Source organism: Anneissia japonica, unplaced genomic scaffold (assembly GCF_011630105.1).
Source record: "Anneissia japonica isolate Jap-2015-1 unplaced genomic scaffold, ASM1163010v1 scaffold3262_len730253_cov190, whole genome shotgun sequence".
Lineage (NCBI taxonomy): Eukaryota > Metazoa > Echinodermata > Crinoidea > Comatulida > Comatulidae > Anneissia > Anneissia japonica.
Window position 1 is genome coordinate 211,535 of NW_022732572.1, and position 14,132 is coordinate 225,666.

Below are 14,132 nucleotides of genomic sequence, written 5' to 3' on the forward strand. Positions count from 1 at the left end.
TAAAGTTATATATCTGTCTCTTATACACATCTAGATGTGTATAAGAGACAGGTATTGTAAAATTTCTGGATATGAACGTGGTGTTGTTATACTGTCTGTTAGGTTGAGTTCTAAATATTCAAAATTGTAATACTTTCCATCCTCATTCAACAAAAATCAATTATTCTTTCTTTTTCTTGGCCGGCCATCAGTAATGAGTCAGCAGTGTGGACAAGGTTGGAAGCAATATGGGGACACGTGTTACCTGATAAGATCCGATCGAAGGTGGTGGGATGAGGCAAGAAAAAACTGTCAAAATCAACAAGCAGATCTTGCTATTATTGCGTCAACAGACGTCAACGTGAGTTATATTTACACTGTTTAAGTAAAAATTTGAGTAATAGCAAATTGTGCATTGACATTTTTTTTATTTGAACTAATTACAGACAATTGAGAAACAAACCAAACAGCTTTACTTGCGACTACTGCGATTTTTTTTTCTGAATTTTGCCCTATGAGGAGCAAGAACATAACTTATCTTGCTTTATGTTTTGTGAGACTAAATGCATTGTCTAGGCGTACTGAAAACAGCTGAGATTTAAGTAATTCGATTCACATCAGAACAGTTTAAACACCTAACGCAAACGCAAACAATTTGTGTCTATACTGCGTCAACGCGTCTAAATTGCCCTGTGAACCAAGTTATGTAACCTATCAATTGACCAATCAGAACATTAATAATTTCTCCTCGCACTTACACTCCTTTTTTAGCAAGTGCGTATGCCAGAGCAACCGGTGTTTGCATGTAAGAATGGTAACAGCATTTTTTCGTATGTGGCGTGGCGGAATATTGATTGTGATTTTCATCTAAACCTTGTTATTTTTTCTTGTTTAGGACTTTCTAAAAGGCTTAATAAAAGATACAAGCAAGTATTACTGGATAGGGTTACACGACACCTCGAATGAGGGCAACTTCATGTGGGTGGACGGTACACCGTTGGATAATTCTCAAGCGTAAGTATCAATAATTGCTAAATTCTTACATAATGATTCATCCTCTTTCTTCTTTAAACATTCATCATTTGGAATATTTATCTATCTCTTATTCACACGACATCCAATCACATTTTCCCTAATCATATTAAATTTACAAATTTTTAGTGTTATGTATTTCCATTTGTCATTCATATTATATTTATTTATTCCATAATTTGTTTCTACGTTTTTATATATTTTACAAGCCATGCAGTAGTCTTGTTTCTATGACAAACCCGAACTCAAATTAGATACCCAAACCGACGATGATCTGGTTATATGTAGCGCTCCTCAAGGAAGGAGAAATCACTTATTTTTGCATTGTTAGAGTTGCCTATCCATTATACAGTACCGGTAGTGCATTACAAGTTTGTAAACCTAAACATTTGCTGTTTATATTCTGTACCAAGGAGTTGGAAACCAGGCGAACCTAATGGATCTGGCCTAGGCGGTGAAGATTGCGTAGAATTGAGAGACAATGGCCAGTGGAACGATGAAAACTGCCAGCTACCACAACCATATATATGTTCAAGAAAGCAGAGTAAGTCCTCAATATGCACACAAAGGATTTCCAAAGGATTCAGTAGCGCCGAGTGTCGAATTTAATTTTTTTTTTTTTTTTTTTAAAGTGAAATTGATTCCGGATCTGGTTGAGCTTAAGTCAGGCTCTAGATGAAAATTTCTTTTTTAGATATGTTGTAGAACTGATTTTTCTAAGACAAAAAAAGCATATTTGACAAAAATGAAATGCAGGTTTTTGAATTGAATATTTAGACTGGGGAAAAGGTGGTTATACCCCTTTTTATGTATATAGGCACATCATGACTACAATGGGCGACAACAGTTGTTTGTCAAAGAAAATGAGGACGCTAACCAATGGGGATTATTCATAAGCACCTGTACCGTAGAGTATATTATGCCGTATTGTAAGAAAACTATTGCAAGCAAGGGGATTATTCATAAGCGCCTGTACCGTAGAGTAGCCTATGTTATGCCGTATTATGTATGTGGTGATGGCGGGTGGTGGTAGTGTTGACAATGATTATAAGGATGATGATGACGGCGATGATGATAATCATGATGATTGATAATGAATATTGATGATTATGGTGAATTTGATCCTACATTATATAATATAAATGATTGAAAGACTTATTGGTTTTGTTTGTTTTTTTATTTTTATTTATTTTTTTTTTTTTTTTTTGTATTTTTGTTTCTATGAAATTAACATAATTTATTGAAATCTGGAAATTAATTTATTCTTCATGTATGATCTTTTGATATAGATGTTGTAATAAAATGCGACGAATCTAATGGCTGGTCAAACCACAATGGTCAGTGCTACTTATTAGTTGACGAGCAACGATCGTGGAGTGATGCGGCTAGCGAATGTTCACTTGTAGGTGGACAGTTAGTTAAAGTTGAGTCACAGGACACTCAGGATTATTTAAATGTATTGACGTCACGTTATCGACGCACATATTGGATAGGGTTGACAAATTTGGTAAGTAGATACCAACAACGTGGGTTTCGTTTGTCTGATTTTACGTCTAGACGGTCGGTCAACGGGTAGCCTACATGATGGCTTAGCATAGAGCGTACTCTCTTCCGGAGTATGGTGAATATTAGGATGAACGTGGCATGAAACATGCCACTTAATTGTGTATCAATTATAACATTACAGTAATAAAACGGAAAAATCGTCTCGTCTTATATATTATGTACAAGAAACAACGTCGTCTGTTCCTGTTTATATAGCCTATATAGGCCTAGACTATATAGTATTGATTGTGTATTTTATTCGTTTTAGAATGGCAATACAGCTGCAGATTACCAATGGAGTGACGGCGCATCGCTTGGTTCCTATAACAACTGGGCTGTGGGTCAGCCGGATAACAAGTGAGCATTTCAATAAATCGTTGTCAATACTACTAGTTTATGTGGCAAATGTCATATACCAATAGGCCTATACGAAAAAAAAAAATCATCGGGGTATTTTGTTTGTCACAAACAGTGTGGAAAAGGAAATATATTTTATATTTTATGAAAATAACGAAATAAATTTCCTTGTCCATGTCGCTGTTTTTTAAATTGTATATTTTTCCGTGTAGTCGGGCGTTTTAAGTATTGTCGGGCGGGTAACCGGACGTGCGAACAAGCATTGGCCACCGGGAACTAAAATTTATCAAAGTAGTATGAACTATAGAGGGCGGAAATCTTCATTGTGTTTTTATGGGGGTTTTTTTTTCAGATATTATGGATCTGGAGGAGATTGTGCTGAGGTTCTTGATACACTTACTGGTGCTGTCGGTAAATGGAGTACTGCATCATGTTCACAAACGTTATATTTTATTTGCCAAAGAGATGAAGGTATTTTAACCATTTTTTTTTTCATTTGTTTTGAGATGGACTGCAGAGGCCAGCCCGGCCGCACTGCACTGGTGCATTGTTGTTATGACTGGGTCCTTGGGACGGTTCAGTGGTGTAATAATAGCGACAGTCTTGCTAGGCCTAAGCTAGCCTTGAGACATTTGAAAATTGGTTAGCTTACAAGTAGGCTAGTACTAGGCATGTGACTATTTTGTTCTAATTTAATGTTTAAAAACTGTCCTGTAATAATTTCTTTTTACATTAAAATATGAATACAGCAGAGCACGCCCATACGCAATTCAGCTCAATGACGCTGCAAGTTAAGGGTTATTCTCCTACCCTTACCTCCTACTTTTAACTTTGCCAGGTACGTGTGCTTCTGGCTGGAGGCTTTTTGATGGAAATTGTTACCAGATCAACGCAAACACAAAGAAAACTTGGACTGATGCCAAACACTACTGTGAAGCCGAGGGTGGATATATTACCTCGATATTGTCGTAAGTTTTGGACCATTCTACCTTCAAGTTTTCAGTGTATCTGGTAGGCTATGCTGCATCTTTTTAGCATGCCTATTAGCATATTTGTGGGTAATAACATGGGAAGAGTTGAGTACGCAAATGTGGTAAAACATAGCTGGGTAATAAAGTCATATTTCAGACCTGGCTACAGTACCGATATTTTGACTTAGGATGACACAAACATTTTCTGTTCGGCTGAAGCTTGTTAATCCAATTTCTTTCAAACCATTTATTTTCACCTTATAGCCACCCCTGATTTTCACGTATAGTCAGTAGAAAAGATTACGTATGCACTTTAATTTTAATTTTTGTTTCCAATAATGCTTTAGTGATCGTGAGAATGAATATATTGCCAGTCAGTTTCCAGAACTACAGAAGGCTGGGATTACAGACATCTGGTTTGGAATGTCAGGTGTGTTTATAAAAATAATAGTTTATTATTATAGTAATACAAATAATAATCATTGAAATATTTTATTGAATGTTTGGATTTTTCATTGTTTAAAAAAAAATTTATGTTCCTGTGTGATCAGATGTGGCAAGCGATGGAAATTTTGTGTGGTCTGAGGGCAGTGCAATTACCGTCACCCATTGGAACCCGGGGGAGCCTAACAATGTCAAAGGTCAGACAGATTGTGGAAGTATTTACACAGGTATGTTCACTCTTTTGTGTTTCCCATTGTCTATTGTAATAATTATTTAAAATTATAATTGATTGTTAATTGTATGATTTGATGATATATGATTTTAGAAAGACCTTCGCTATTAGCTTTAGCTATTTGTTCTCTCCTCATCTGTGGGACGCAATATTATTTGTATTATATGCCTGAATTATTAATAAAAAGAAAAACAATATGATAACAAATTTATTAATTTATACAAAATAAAAACCAACAAGCTGAATCGTGAGCACTCTGGAAGTTGTTGTTGTGATTGTAAATGAAAGGATGCTCATACTGTGTAGTACAAGAAAATTAAAATTTTATTTATTAAACTGATTTATTTGAATTTCTAAATATGAATAAAGTTGTTTATATTATTGTTTTTAATGATAGATAATACTGATGCAGCTTGGGATACTAAGAATTGCTATGTACTTCAAGCATTCATTTGCAAGATCAAAGCAGGTTTGTTTATTTAAAGCCAAATATTATGTGAAGCTTTGCATGGCAATAACATAATCATTAAACTTTTGGTACACTATGTAATTTAAAGCCAATCAACAAAATAACTGTTGTATATGCAACTAATTCATTAAATGTTGGTTAATTGTACAAAGGTACAAAGGGATCAATGTTTTTGTAAGTGTGTGATGGGTGGGAGGTGGGGTGATTAAGATAAACATTTATTGACCTTTAATCTATTTAAGAATAATTTCAAAAATTGTCATTTCCAGGAGCACCAGTACAGTCTATACCTCCTTCTAAAAGTAAGTTAATTGATCTCTATAATAATAATAATTTTATCAATAATTAATATATATTTATTAATAATGTATCAATATATTACTTCCGAAATATTGAAATCTATGCCTAGATTTGAGATATGTGCAAATTTAAGATTTTTATAACTTTTTTCATACAATCTTGTCGGTTAATAAATCTGTATATACTGGACCCATATTTTTTTCTAAGTTATTTTTTACTGTATCATTTTATGAATATTATTGTAATTAATCTATGAATTTGAGATATTCTCAATTGTTTATATTTTGACTGGTAATTTATTGTAGTTTAAATGTAGTTTAAGGTTTTTATAATATTTTCATTATTAATTTTGCAATCTAATTATTTAAATTAACTTGTATATAATCGATAATAATTGTAATATTATTCTAAATTTATATTTTTTTATTCTATTTGTATCCTTAATGTAAAGCGCATTTGAACATGAGTACTCATGAAAAGGGCGCTATAAAAATTGGGTAAATAAACAAATCTCTATCATTTAGATGTCATAGAACTGATACCTTTGTAATTACTTTGAAATTAATATTTTTCTTATTTTTGTCATCTGTTTTATACTTCAGCTATTGGAAGTTGTTCTCCTAACTGGGCTTTGTTTGGTGATAGTTGTTATTATTTTGGGACAAACCCGAAGACTTGGACTGCTGCCAAAACAACATGTGAAAGCATGCAGGCATCCCTGACCAGCATCTTATCATCTGATGAACAGTCATTCTTATCAGGTAATTGGAATTATTTGGAATTATCCTCAGGGATAGACAGAAGATTTTGAGAATTTATCATTTGATAATATATTTCTACTCAGGAAATCCAAACTCATTATTAACTCTCTGCTACCGTAACCTATGTTCACTTGTATTCAGTAACATAGTATTTTGACACGGCACAAATTCATGTTGATAACATCGACTAAAGCTCGCAGTAAGTTTACATCAAATTGCACTTGGTTTATAATCAATTAAACAGTTCTACAATGTATTCATTGAGTTCCAATTATGCCATTTTTTTCTTACCAGTGCGAGCAGATGTTGCTAAGGATAACATGTGGATTGGCCTACACGATAGTAATGGTGAAGGCACCTTCGAGTGGACTGATTCATCAGCAGTAAGTTGTTGTCTATTTACTTACCTCTGCATATATTTTTTTTGTGAAAACAAGTAATAACAAATACCAAATTAAGTTTTTAAAAAACTAGTGATAATTTTAATGTTCTCATTATTGTAATTTAATATTGCAATTCGGCCCTTAGTCATGATTAGTTACAAATTGAATTGTTTTCTGAATTATGTGTTTTTTGAACATGTTACCCCATCAGTAAACGACTAAATAGATATCTAATTCAAATGCTGAGGTATCCCTAAATGTTTGTAACAGTGCAGTTCATTATTTGATATTATCACATCATTCCACCTTTAGTCCTGGGTATTTTGGTTCTACACAGCAAAAATAATTGGGTTTTTTTTTAAGGTGTCTTTCACTAACTGGGCACCTGGTGAGCCTAACAATGTCGGCAACGAGGATTGTGTTCATCTTGAGATCAACTACTACAAGGTTGGAATGTGGAATGATCTGACTTGTGACAGGGAAGAGAGCTGGGTCTGCAAAAAACCAAAAAGTGTGTTTAGTTCTGTCTTGTTACTAAAGAATCTTCATGTATATTCAAACATAAAATATCTTGACTAATTAACTTGATAATCATCATCTAATAGCATTGTAAAAATATAATATAAAAACAATAAAAAAAAAAAAGAGGAGCCACACACGCATTTATTTATTTTTTGTTATTTACTTTTATTTATTTATTTGTTTGTTTATTTGTTTATTTATTATAATATTTAACCAGGATGACACAATCAGTCGGAAAGACTGATTTCCCTTTGGGGCCCTGGCAGCAAAGTTAAAATTGAAAATGGTTATTAACTTTGATAAACAGTGCCTTGTTTCATTAAAAGAAAATGGTGATAGAAAGTTAATCCAGTATCACACTCATAAACTACCAACACCAATACTGATTTTTGTAACTTTAGTTTAAATTTTGTTCAGTTAGCAATGAATGAATAAATTTCATAAGTGTATCAAATACTTTGTTATATGTTAATTGCTATTGTATACTTGTTTATAATCGTTGTTAAATGTTTTATATTTTCCTTGGTTACAGTTGATGATGGCACTGTAAACACACAGACTCCACTTCCAACTGGTAAGCTCTCAATTTGCTAGTAATTAGAATAATGGTTTACAGTATACAAAATATAGGATGATGGTAATGTTGATGGTGATAATGATGGCAACTATAATTGTGATAATGATGACAGTTATTATGTTGATAATAAATTACAGTATAATAATATAATAATAATGCCCAAGCCCAACCAACTCAAAAAGAACTAGGTCTGGCTTTTTCTTTGGCAAAGCAATTCTTTTTTTTCAGGGATCTCACAAAATACTTTCATGATGCTAAAACAAGAACAAATTTGATACCATTTCACAGGCCAGTATTTACCAAAGCATATAGAACTGAAATAAAAAATTCTCATTGGCATTGATGGTATTGAATCCCATGTATTACATTTTTTGAAAGGTGCATTTGACACTCGTTGCGGTATCGACTGGGTCTACGATAGTTCATCGGGCAAATGTTATATTCTACGACCATCAGACTACAAAGACTGGGCCGGCGCAAGAGAGCAATGCCTCATAGAGGGCGCTGACCTTGTCAGTATTACATCATATGAAGAAGAAAATTTCCTTATATGTAAGTCAGTGGAGATATCTCCTACCTTTCATTCTGAACATTATATTTTGTTCTATAGAGTTTTACCTGATAACAATGACCAGTGAAGCATTTTGTTTAATATTAATGCCAGGATATGCTTTGTACTAAATAATAATATCTTCAACATAACTGTTTATAGGACCAATGTTTGGTTTTGTATAGTAGTGTCTTCTTTATTCCGTATCAGAAAAGGTTTTTCTTGATGTGAGTGATAGAAATTTATCTTGTATTTTCTTGTTAACTCTTTTTTTATTAGCTCTTCTGAGAGGGATTACTGAGCCAACCATGTGGATAGGTGCCAATGATCTAAATCTTGAAGGGGGCTGGGAGTGGAGTGACGGTATGCCTTTTGTATATTTCAACTGGAAGAGTGGTATGTACCTTTTGAATTTATTCAATTTCAAAAATAAGAAAGCTAGTAACTGTTACTACGAGCGTGGAGAACAAATCATATATGTATTAGAGTATACTTCACAATAGGCCTATTTATTGTTTAGTTATTTATTATTCCACTCTCACCAAATTAGGTCTATGTCAATCTTATAATTTTAAACCTAAAATAAAAAACAAACTAGCATGAAACCTATCTATTTTATCAGAATTTAAACTTATTTGAACATAAATTCTGATCTTTTGATTATACCCCATGGTCATATTCAAGAAGGCTAGATTAAAATCAAATAACTCATTTTAACTCCTGAACGACCTATAAAACTTATTTTCTGTTTATTGGTAGAATCAAATGATTATAACTTTAACAGGTCTTTAACTATAAATATCTTAAAAACATACTCTGTATTTTTTATATTATAGGCCTAGTTTGAAATAAATTAGTTTACTATTTCCAAGATGCACATTCTATTAAATTTCTTGCCAATGTTAAAATGTATATTCATGTTACTTGTTGGTATACATACATTATATACATTGCTGCATTTTTTTTGTCAGGTGAACCCAACAATGATGGGCGGTTTGCAGGTGGAGAGAACTGTGGGGAATTGATCGTGAATCAAGGTGTTTGGAATGATCACAAATGTGAAAAGAATTTCATCGGGTACATCTGCGAGAAGGATCGTAAGCCACGTTATTGCCTAAGCTTATCTGTCCCAAAATCTAAAAATATATCTAGGCTATATTTTTAAAGAGAAGTTAAAAATAATTATTATTGAATTGGATACATAAGTCATGTTTGTGAGCTAAGTGGTTACTGTTAACGGTGAAAATGCAAGGGGATAGTATACAAATGGTGAAATCTATTGTCCCCAAGGTGATGTGGATACCATAGCCTTCTACATAGCCTACGGTCTCCACATCACCGAGGGGCTATAGATTCCACTATTCCCCAAATCTAGAGCAGTCAATATTTGTTTTATATACCTCATACATAGATTCTACGAACCCTAAAAAAAAGTAATAAAAAAGAATACTCACCTAGGCTTAATACCTAGGTCTAGGCGGGCAAAGGGCAATCTCTCTCACCATTGTAGAGGTTGTGTCCCCTTACCGTCCGTGCGTATCAAAAATTCATAGCAATGTTATAAGTGGGCCTAGAGATAACATTGCAACGGGGCAAAAATTACTGTAAATTAAACTTGATAGTACTTTTTTTTCCAGGAATTTATGAACTCTTATTCAAATCTATGTCATAGGAGTGATGGTTGAAGTTATTACCCACTTTTTAGCCAATCAAGTGACTGGAATTTTTGTATGTGGTATATATGATAGTTATCCATTAACCCTATAATAACAAGTACAGTAGTATAATCATTTTTCGTACACAAAAAATATTATCATTGTTGTTATTATTTCTAGTGGTCTGTGAGAGTTGTTCTCTAATTGCTTTTGCTTCTACTTTTCCTGTTGACTTAGAATGGAACATAAATCTGATTATTTTACAGATTACATCAACAAGTATTTTGACTCCTACCATTATTCTTATATTGATGGCTTTGACAATGTAGTCCTGACCAACATGTATCCAAACGACTGCGCTAAAAGGTGCATATCGACAACAGATTTCCTATGCAAGAGTTTTGATTACAATCGCAACCAGAAAACATGCCAGCTAAGTTCATACGACAAAGAATCTGCTGGAGGCCTTACAACGGCCTACACAGGAGACATATATGATCATTATGAAAGAGGTAATAAACTACATATTTATTTTTTTTAAATTTAATATATTTAATTAGGGTAATTAGTCCAAAAAATTGGCAGTTGCTCAAAAAGTTGTAGAATGTAGAATAACTGTATTTATGTTTTAATGTGCAAGTATTTTCTTCTAATTTTTATGATTTTTGTTAATGCAACAAATTTCCTTTTGGACAAATAAAGTTTTTAGCATGCCATAAATATAAATGTACCAATCAATGCCATGCCCACTATACTATCTAGTAACCATTCACAGGTCGATCAGGACTTTTTCAAATGTGGGTGAGTGGGGGGGGGGGCACACAACATTTTCAGAATAGAAGTTAGTAGCACTTATTTCAATAAGTTTACAACATTGATATGCATTAAAATTTTCAAATTTAGTGGCAAAATGGCGGCGGGGGGACATGTTCGACGTGCGCCTGCTGGATCCACTCCTGCCATTACTGTTTTTAAGTTCTTTAATTACTTCTAGATATGAATGTACCAACCGATGCCCCGCCCACTACCCTACCACGAAACTATGGCTGTCCTGATGGCTGGTCTGAGTACGGTAACTACTGCTACTTTGCTGATAATACGGTAGCCAATTGGCAAATATCTCAAGACAAATGCAGTCAGCGTTATCGCGGTGCTAATCTGGCGTCTGTTCACAATAAAGGAGAGAATGATTTCTTGATGAATATTGTTCAAAATGGTAAGAAGATTAGCGATAACACAATTGTATCATGGATTATTAAACATAGAGCATGTCTGGTAGAATGATTGATAAAAGATTAGGGAATAATTTCCAAGTATGATTTATATTTCTTGCAGTCATCAAGGGTTAATTATCAAGCATTTAATTTATTTATTTGGCCATAAAATAAAATTGAACAGAAGATTACAATTCAAAGGTCAGAAACAGCCAAAGCAAATTATATTACTATAGAAGTCTATTTCGTGAATACTTACCTGGATAAACCGACTAACTGCCATTGTTCCCAAAACGGAACACCCCTTTGAAATAAAGTGGAACAGTCTGACCCAGGGCGCCACAAACGAAAACAAAAGAAAATTTAATTATTTATCAAATAAACAGTGTTAAAAAAGCATGATTTAAAAAAAAAGATTGTGATTACTGAATGTGCTATTGGATAAATTTAAATGTATTAAATTCTATTAAGTACTAATTAGTAATTATTATTTTATTTGCAGTTATGTATGGTCACTCCACTTGGATTGGCATGAGTGATAACACCAATGAAGGAACCTTTGCATGGGCTGATGGGTCAGAGGTCGATTATACGTACTGGGGACAAAACCAGCCTGATGATTGGAATACAGGGGAGGATTGTATTGAGTTGCGATACTGGGACGTAAGTTGTTTGATACTGAATTTAGTGTATTATTAGACAATAAAAATTGAACTGAATTAAGTTATTAGATACTTAGAAACATTGTTTGAATGTTTGCATGGTAATAATAAGTAATAATATATTTTGATGCTTGTAGTAAACCACGTAGATACTTAGAGTGATAATTGATTGATTGATGATTGAAGATTGCATATTATTTCTAGGGTACCTGGAATGACAATGTTTGTTCAGGAGCTTTCACCAGTATCTGCAAGATGAAAAAGATGGATGTTGGTAACACGGCAGTACCTACCGATGCAGGATGCGAAGCTGTAAGTAAACAACTAAAGATTTCATCATCAGGTCTCCTTCTAATTAAAGACCACCTCCAATTCAGGCCCGTAGCCAGGTTCTACCAAGCAGGGGTTCTCTGGGCGTGGGATCCAGGGGCGAAGTCCCATTGGGGTCAACGAAACACTTAGTCAGAGAAATTTTGTGTTCTATGGGTCTAATGCTATAAAAGCAGTTATGTTTGGAAAAGGTCTGTAGCCAAACATTTCATCTGAGTCTGGTTGGGTGTGCAGTGCATTAGTTGGGTTTGCGGACTCATTTGGTTTTTAAGATGGGGGTTCACTCCACACTCCACTCCAAATTTGGAGTGGACTTGCATATCTTAGTGATTAAGATGCTGGACTTCTAATCCCAGGGTCCTGGGTTCAATTCCTGTGATAGCAGGACTTTTTCTTACAACTAAAACTACTCCACTCCCTAAGCCTCATAATTCGCTGATAAAGCATCACATTATTTCAAAAAGGCCCCTGAATATCAGCCGACCTTCTAGTATACGCTAGAAGGGTCACCCTCTATAAATGTGGTAAAAAAAAGTGGGGGGGGGGGCTTTGCTAAAAAAGGGGCTTGCCCGAACCATAAAATTCCCCCCTCCCTTTTGCTACGGCCTGCAATTAAAGACAAATTTTCTGTGGTCCCAAATTAACAAATGTCTTATCTTTATTATTTTAATTGGAGACCATAGCTGCTAAAGACCATGGGAACCCCATTCCCAGAAGTAGTCTTTTACTGGAGGGAGACTTGTATTTCCTTTATTACACTCCTTGGTTACTTCAATAATTGTGTCAGAATTTAATATTAATATAAAATGTTCATCTCTAGAATATAAAAGAAGGTGAGTAACTGATGAATCATTACTACAGTACAACACTGTTTGTGGTGGTAGTGATGATAATTGTTGTCATGGTGATTGTGATGATGATGCTGATTGTAACTAATAATGGTATGACGGGGGTAATCATGATAATGGCAAGGAAAACTGAATGTACTGTAGATGATGATGATGACAAGAATAGAGATGGTAAGAATAAGGATGATTTTCATGTGCGTGTAATAATGATAATAATAATAATGCAACAAATCTCAAATACAAGTCAAAAACAATACACAAGATTGTCACTATGTACTTTGTTTTCCGACAATGTGAATTAGCAGAAGTTTTGTCCACTTTTTACCCATTAATGCCTGATTTAATTCACATCTGTTGAGTGCTTTTGTTTTGATTCTCATTTTATATTTTACCACAGGGCTGGATGGGTCATAGTTACAAGTGCATTAAGATGGTGACAGATGCTAAATCTTGGAGTGATGCTGAAAATAATTGCAAAGCATTTGGTGGATATTTAATGTCCATTCATGATCAGTAAGAGAGGGCACTATTTACTTTATATTTTCTTAGGTATCTGAGGCAGAACAGGGTCATGTATTACAAAGCTCAGGGATGGGGGGAATCTCCTCCCTTATTGTTCTTGTTGGCGACATAGGGATTATTTATTTTCACTTCAATTTAAGTCCTCGTTTGGGGACTGGTTGCCACAAATACTGTTAATTTCATTTCATTATTTCTGTCAAAAATACAAAAGACAAGAACAGACAGACGCAATGAGAAGCAACAACAGTAGAGAGGAAAACCAATAAGCAAACTAAATCAACTATCAAGTGGTTTCCCCAGAACACATAAAAATATCACAAACATAAACAACAAGGTTAAAATATAAATTATTTGAAATGTAAGAATGAAGTAAATGTCAATTGGACCCAGATGAAACTAACATGCAAAATTGAGCCTGAGGTGGGAAAAGTTCATACTGCTCTGGCTCAACAGGAAAAAGATGTTTTCACTCTTTTTAGCAATTTAAAAAACTATCATTTTGATCTGTAGGTATGAACAAGCATTTATTGCTAGCCAGTTGAGTTTATCAAATGGAATGAATTTCTGGATTGGTTTGAGTGACAGTGCAACCCCAGGAACATACAAATGGTCAGATGGTACATCAGTCACCTACACAAACTGGGCTCAAGGACAACCAGGTTAGTCAGTGTGCAAACCAGTAAAGTATTTGCAAATGGCATTCATGCTAATTCACATTGAGAGACACTAAAAAAGTATAAAACAAATAATGAATGTTTCTAATTCATACAATGTGGTAG

General features: G+C 34.0%; 1 protein-coding gene across 1 annotated transcript in view; it reads left to right on the top strand.

The window, feature by feature from the left end:
* LOC117115733 (macrophage mannose receptor 1-like) overlaps nt 1-14,132 on the top strand; it is a 40,241-nt gene that overhangs the window by 2,061 nt on the left and 24,048 nt on the right. Inside the window, exons 2-25 of the mRNA XM_033259656.1 lie at nt 192-340; nt 875-993; nt 1,425-1,555; nt 2,301-2,518; nt 2,825-2,913; nt 3,266-3,384; nt 3,752-3,881; nt 4,232-4,314; nt 4,436-4,555; nt 4,958-5,029; nt 5,299-5,331; nt 5,932-6,090; nt 6,385-6,473; nt 6,837-6,984; nt 7,528-7,569; nt 7,951-8,124; nt 8,402-8,518; nt 9,094-9,219; nt 10,044-10,289; nt 10,772-10,993; nt 11,494-11,654; nt 11,858-11,965; nt 13,229-13,344; nt 13,864-14,012. Coding sequence (XP_033115547.1) covers nt 192-340; nt 875-993; nt 1,425-1,555; nt 2,301-2,518; nt 2,825-2,913; nt 3,266-3,384; nt 3,752-3,881; nt 4,232-4,314; nt 4,436-4,555; nt 4,958-5,029; nt 5,299-5,331; nt 5,932-6,090; nt 6,385-6,473; nt 6,837-6,984; nt 7,528-7,569; nt 7,951-8,124; nt 8,402-8,518; nt 9,094-9,219; nt 10,044-10,289; nt 10,772-10,993; nt 11,494-11,654; nt 11,858-11,965; nt 13,229-13,344; nt 13,864-14,012 — 3,120 coding nt within the window. The remainder of the gene's footprint in view (nt 1-191; nt 341-874; nt 994-1,424; nt 1,556-2,300; nt 2,519-2,824; nt 2,914-3,265; nt 3,385-3,751; nt 3,882-4,231; nt 4,315-4,435; nt 4,556-4,957; nt 5,030-5,298; nt 5,332-5,931; nt 6,091-6,384; nt 6,474-6,836; nt 6,985-7,527; nt 7,570-7,950; nt 8,125-8,401; nt 8,519-9,093; nt 9,220-10,043; nt 10,290-10,771; nt 10,994-11,493; nt 11,655-11,857; nt 11,966-13,228; nt 13,345-13,863; nt 14,013-14,132) is intronic.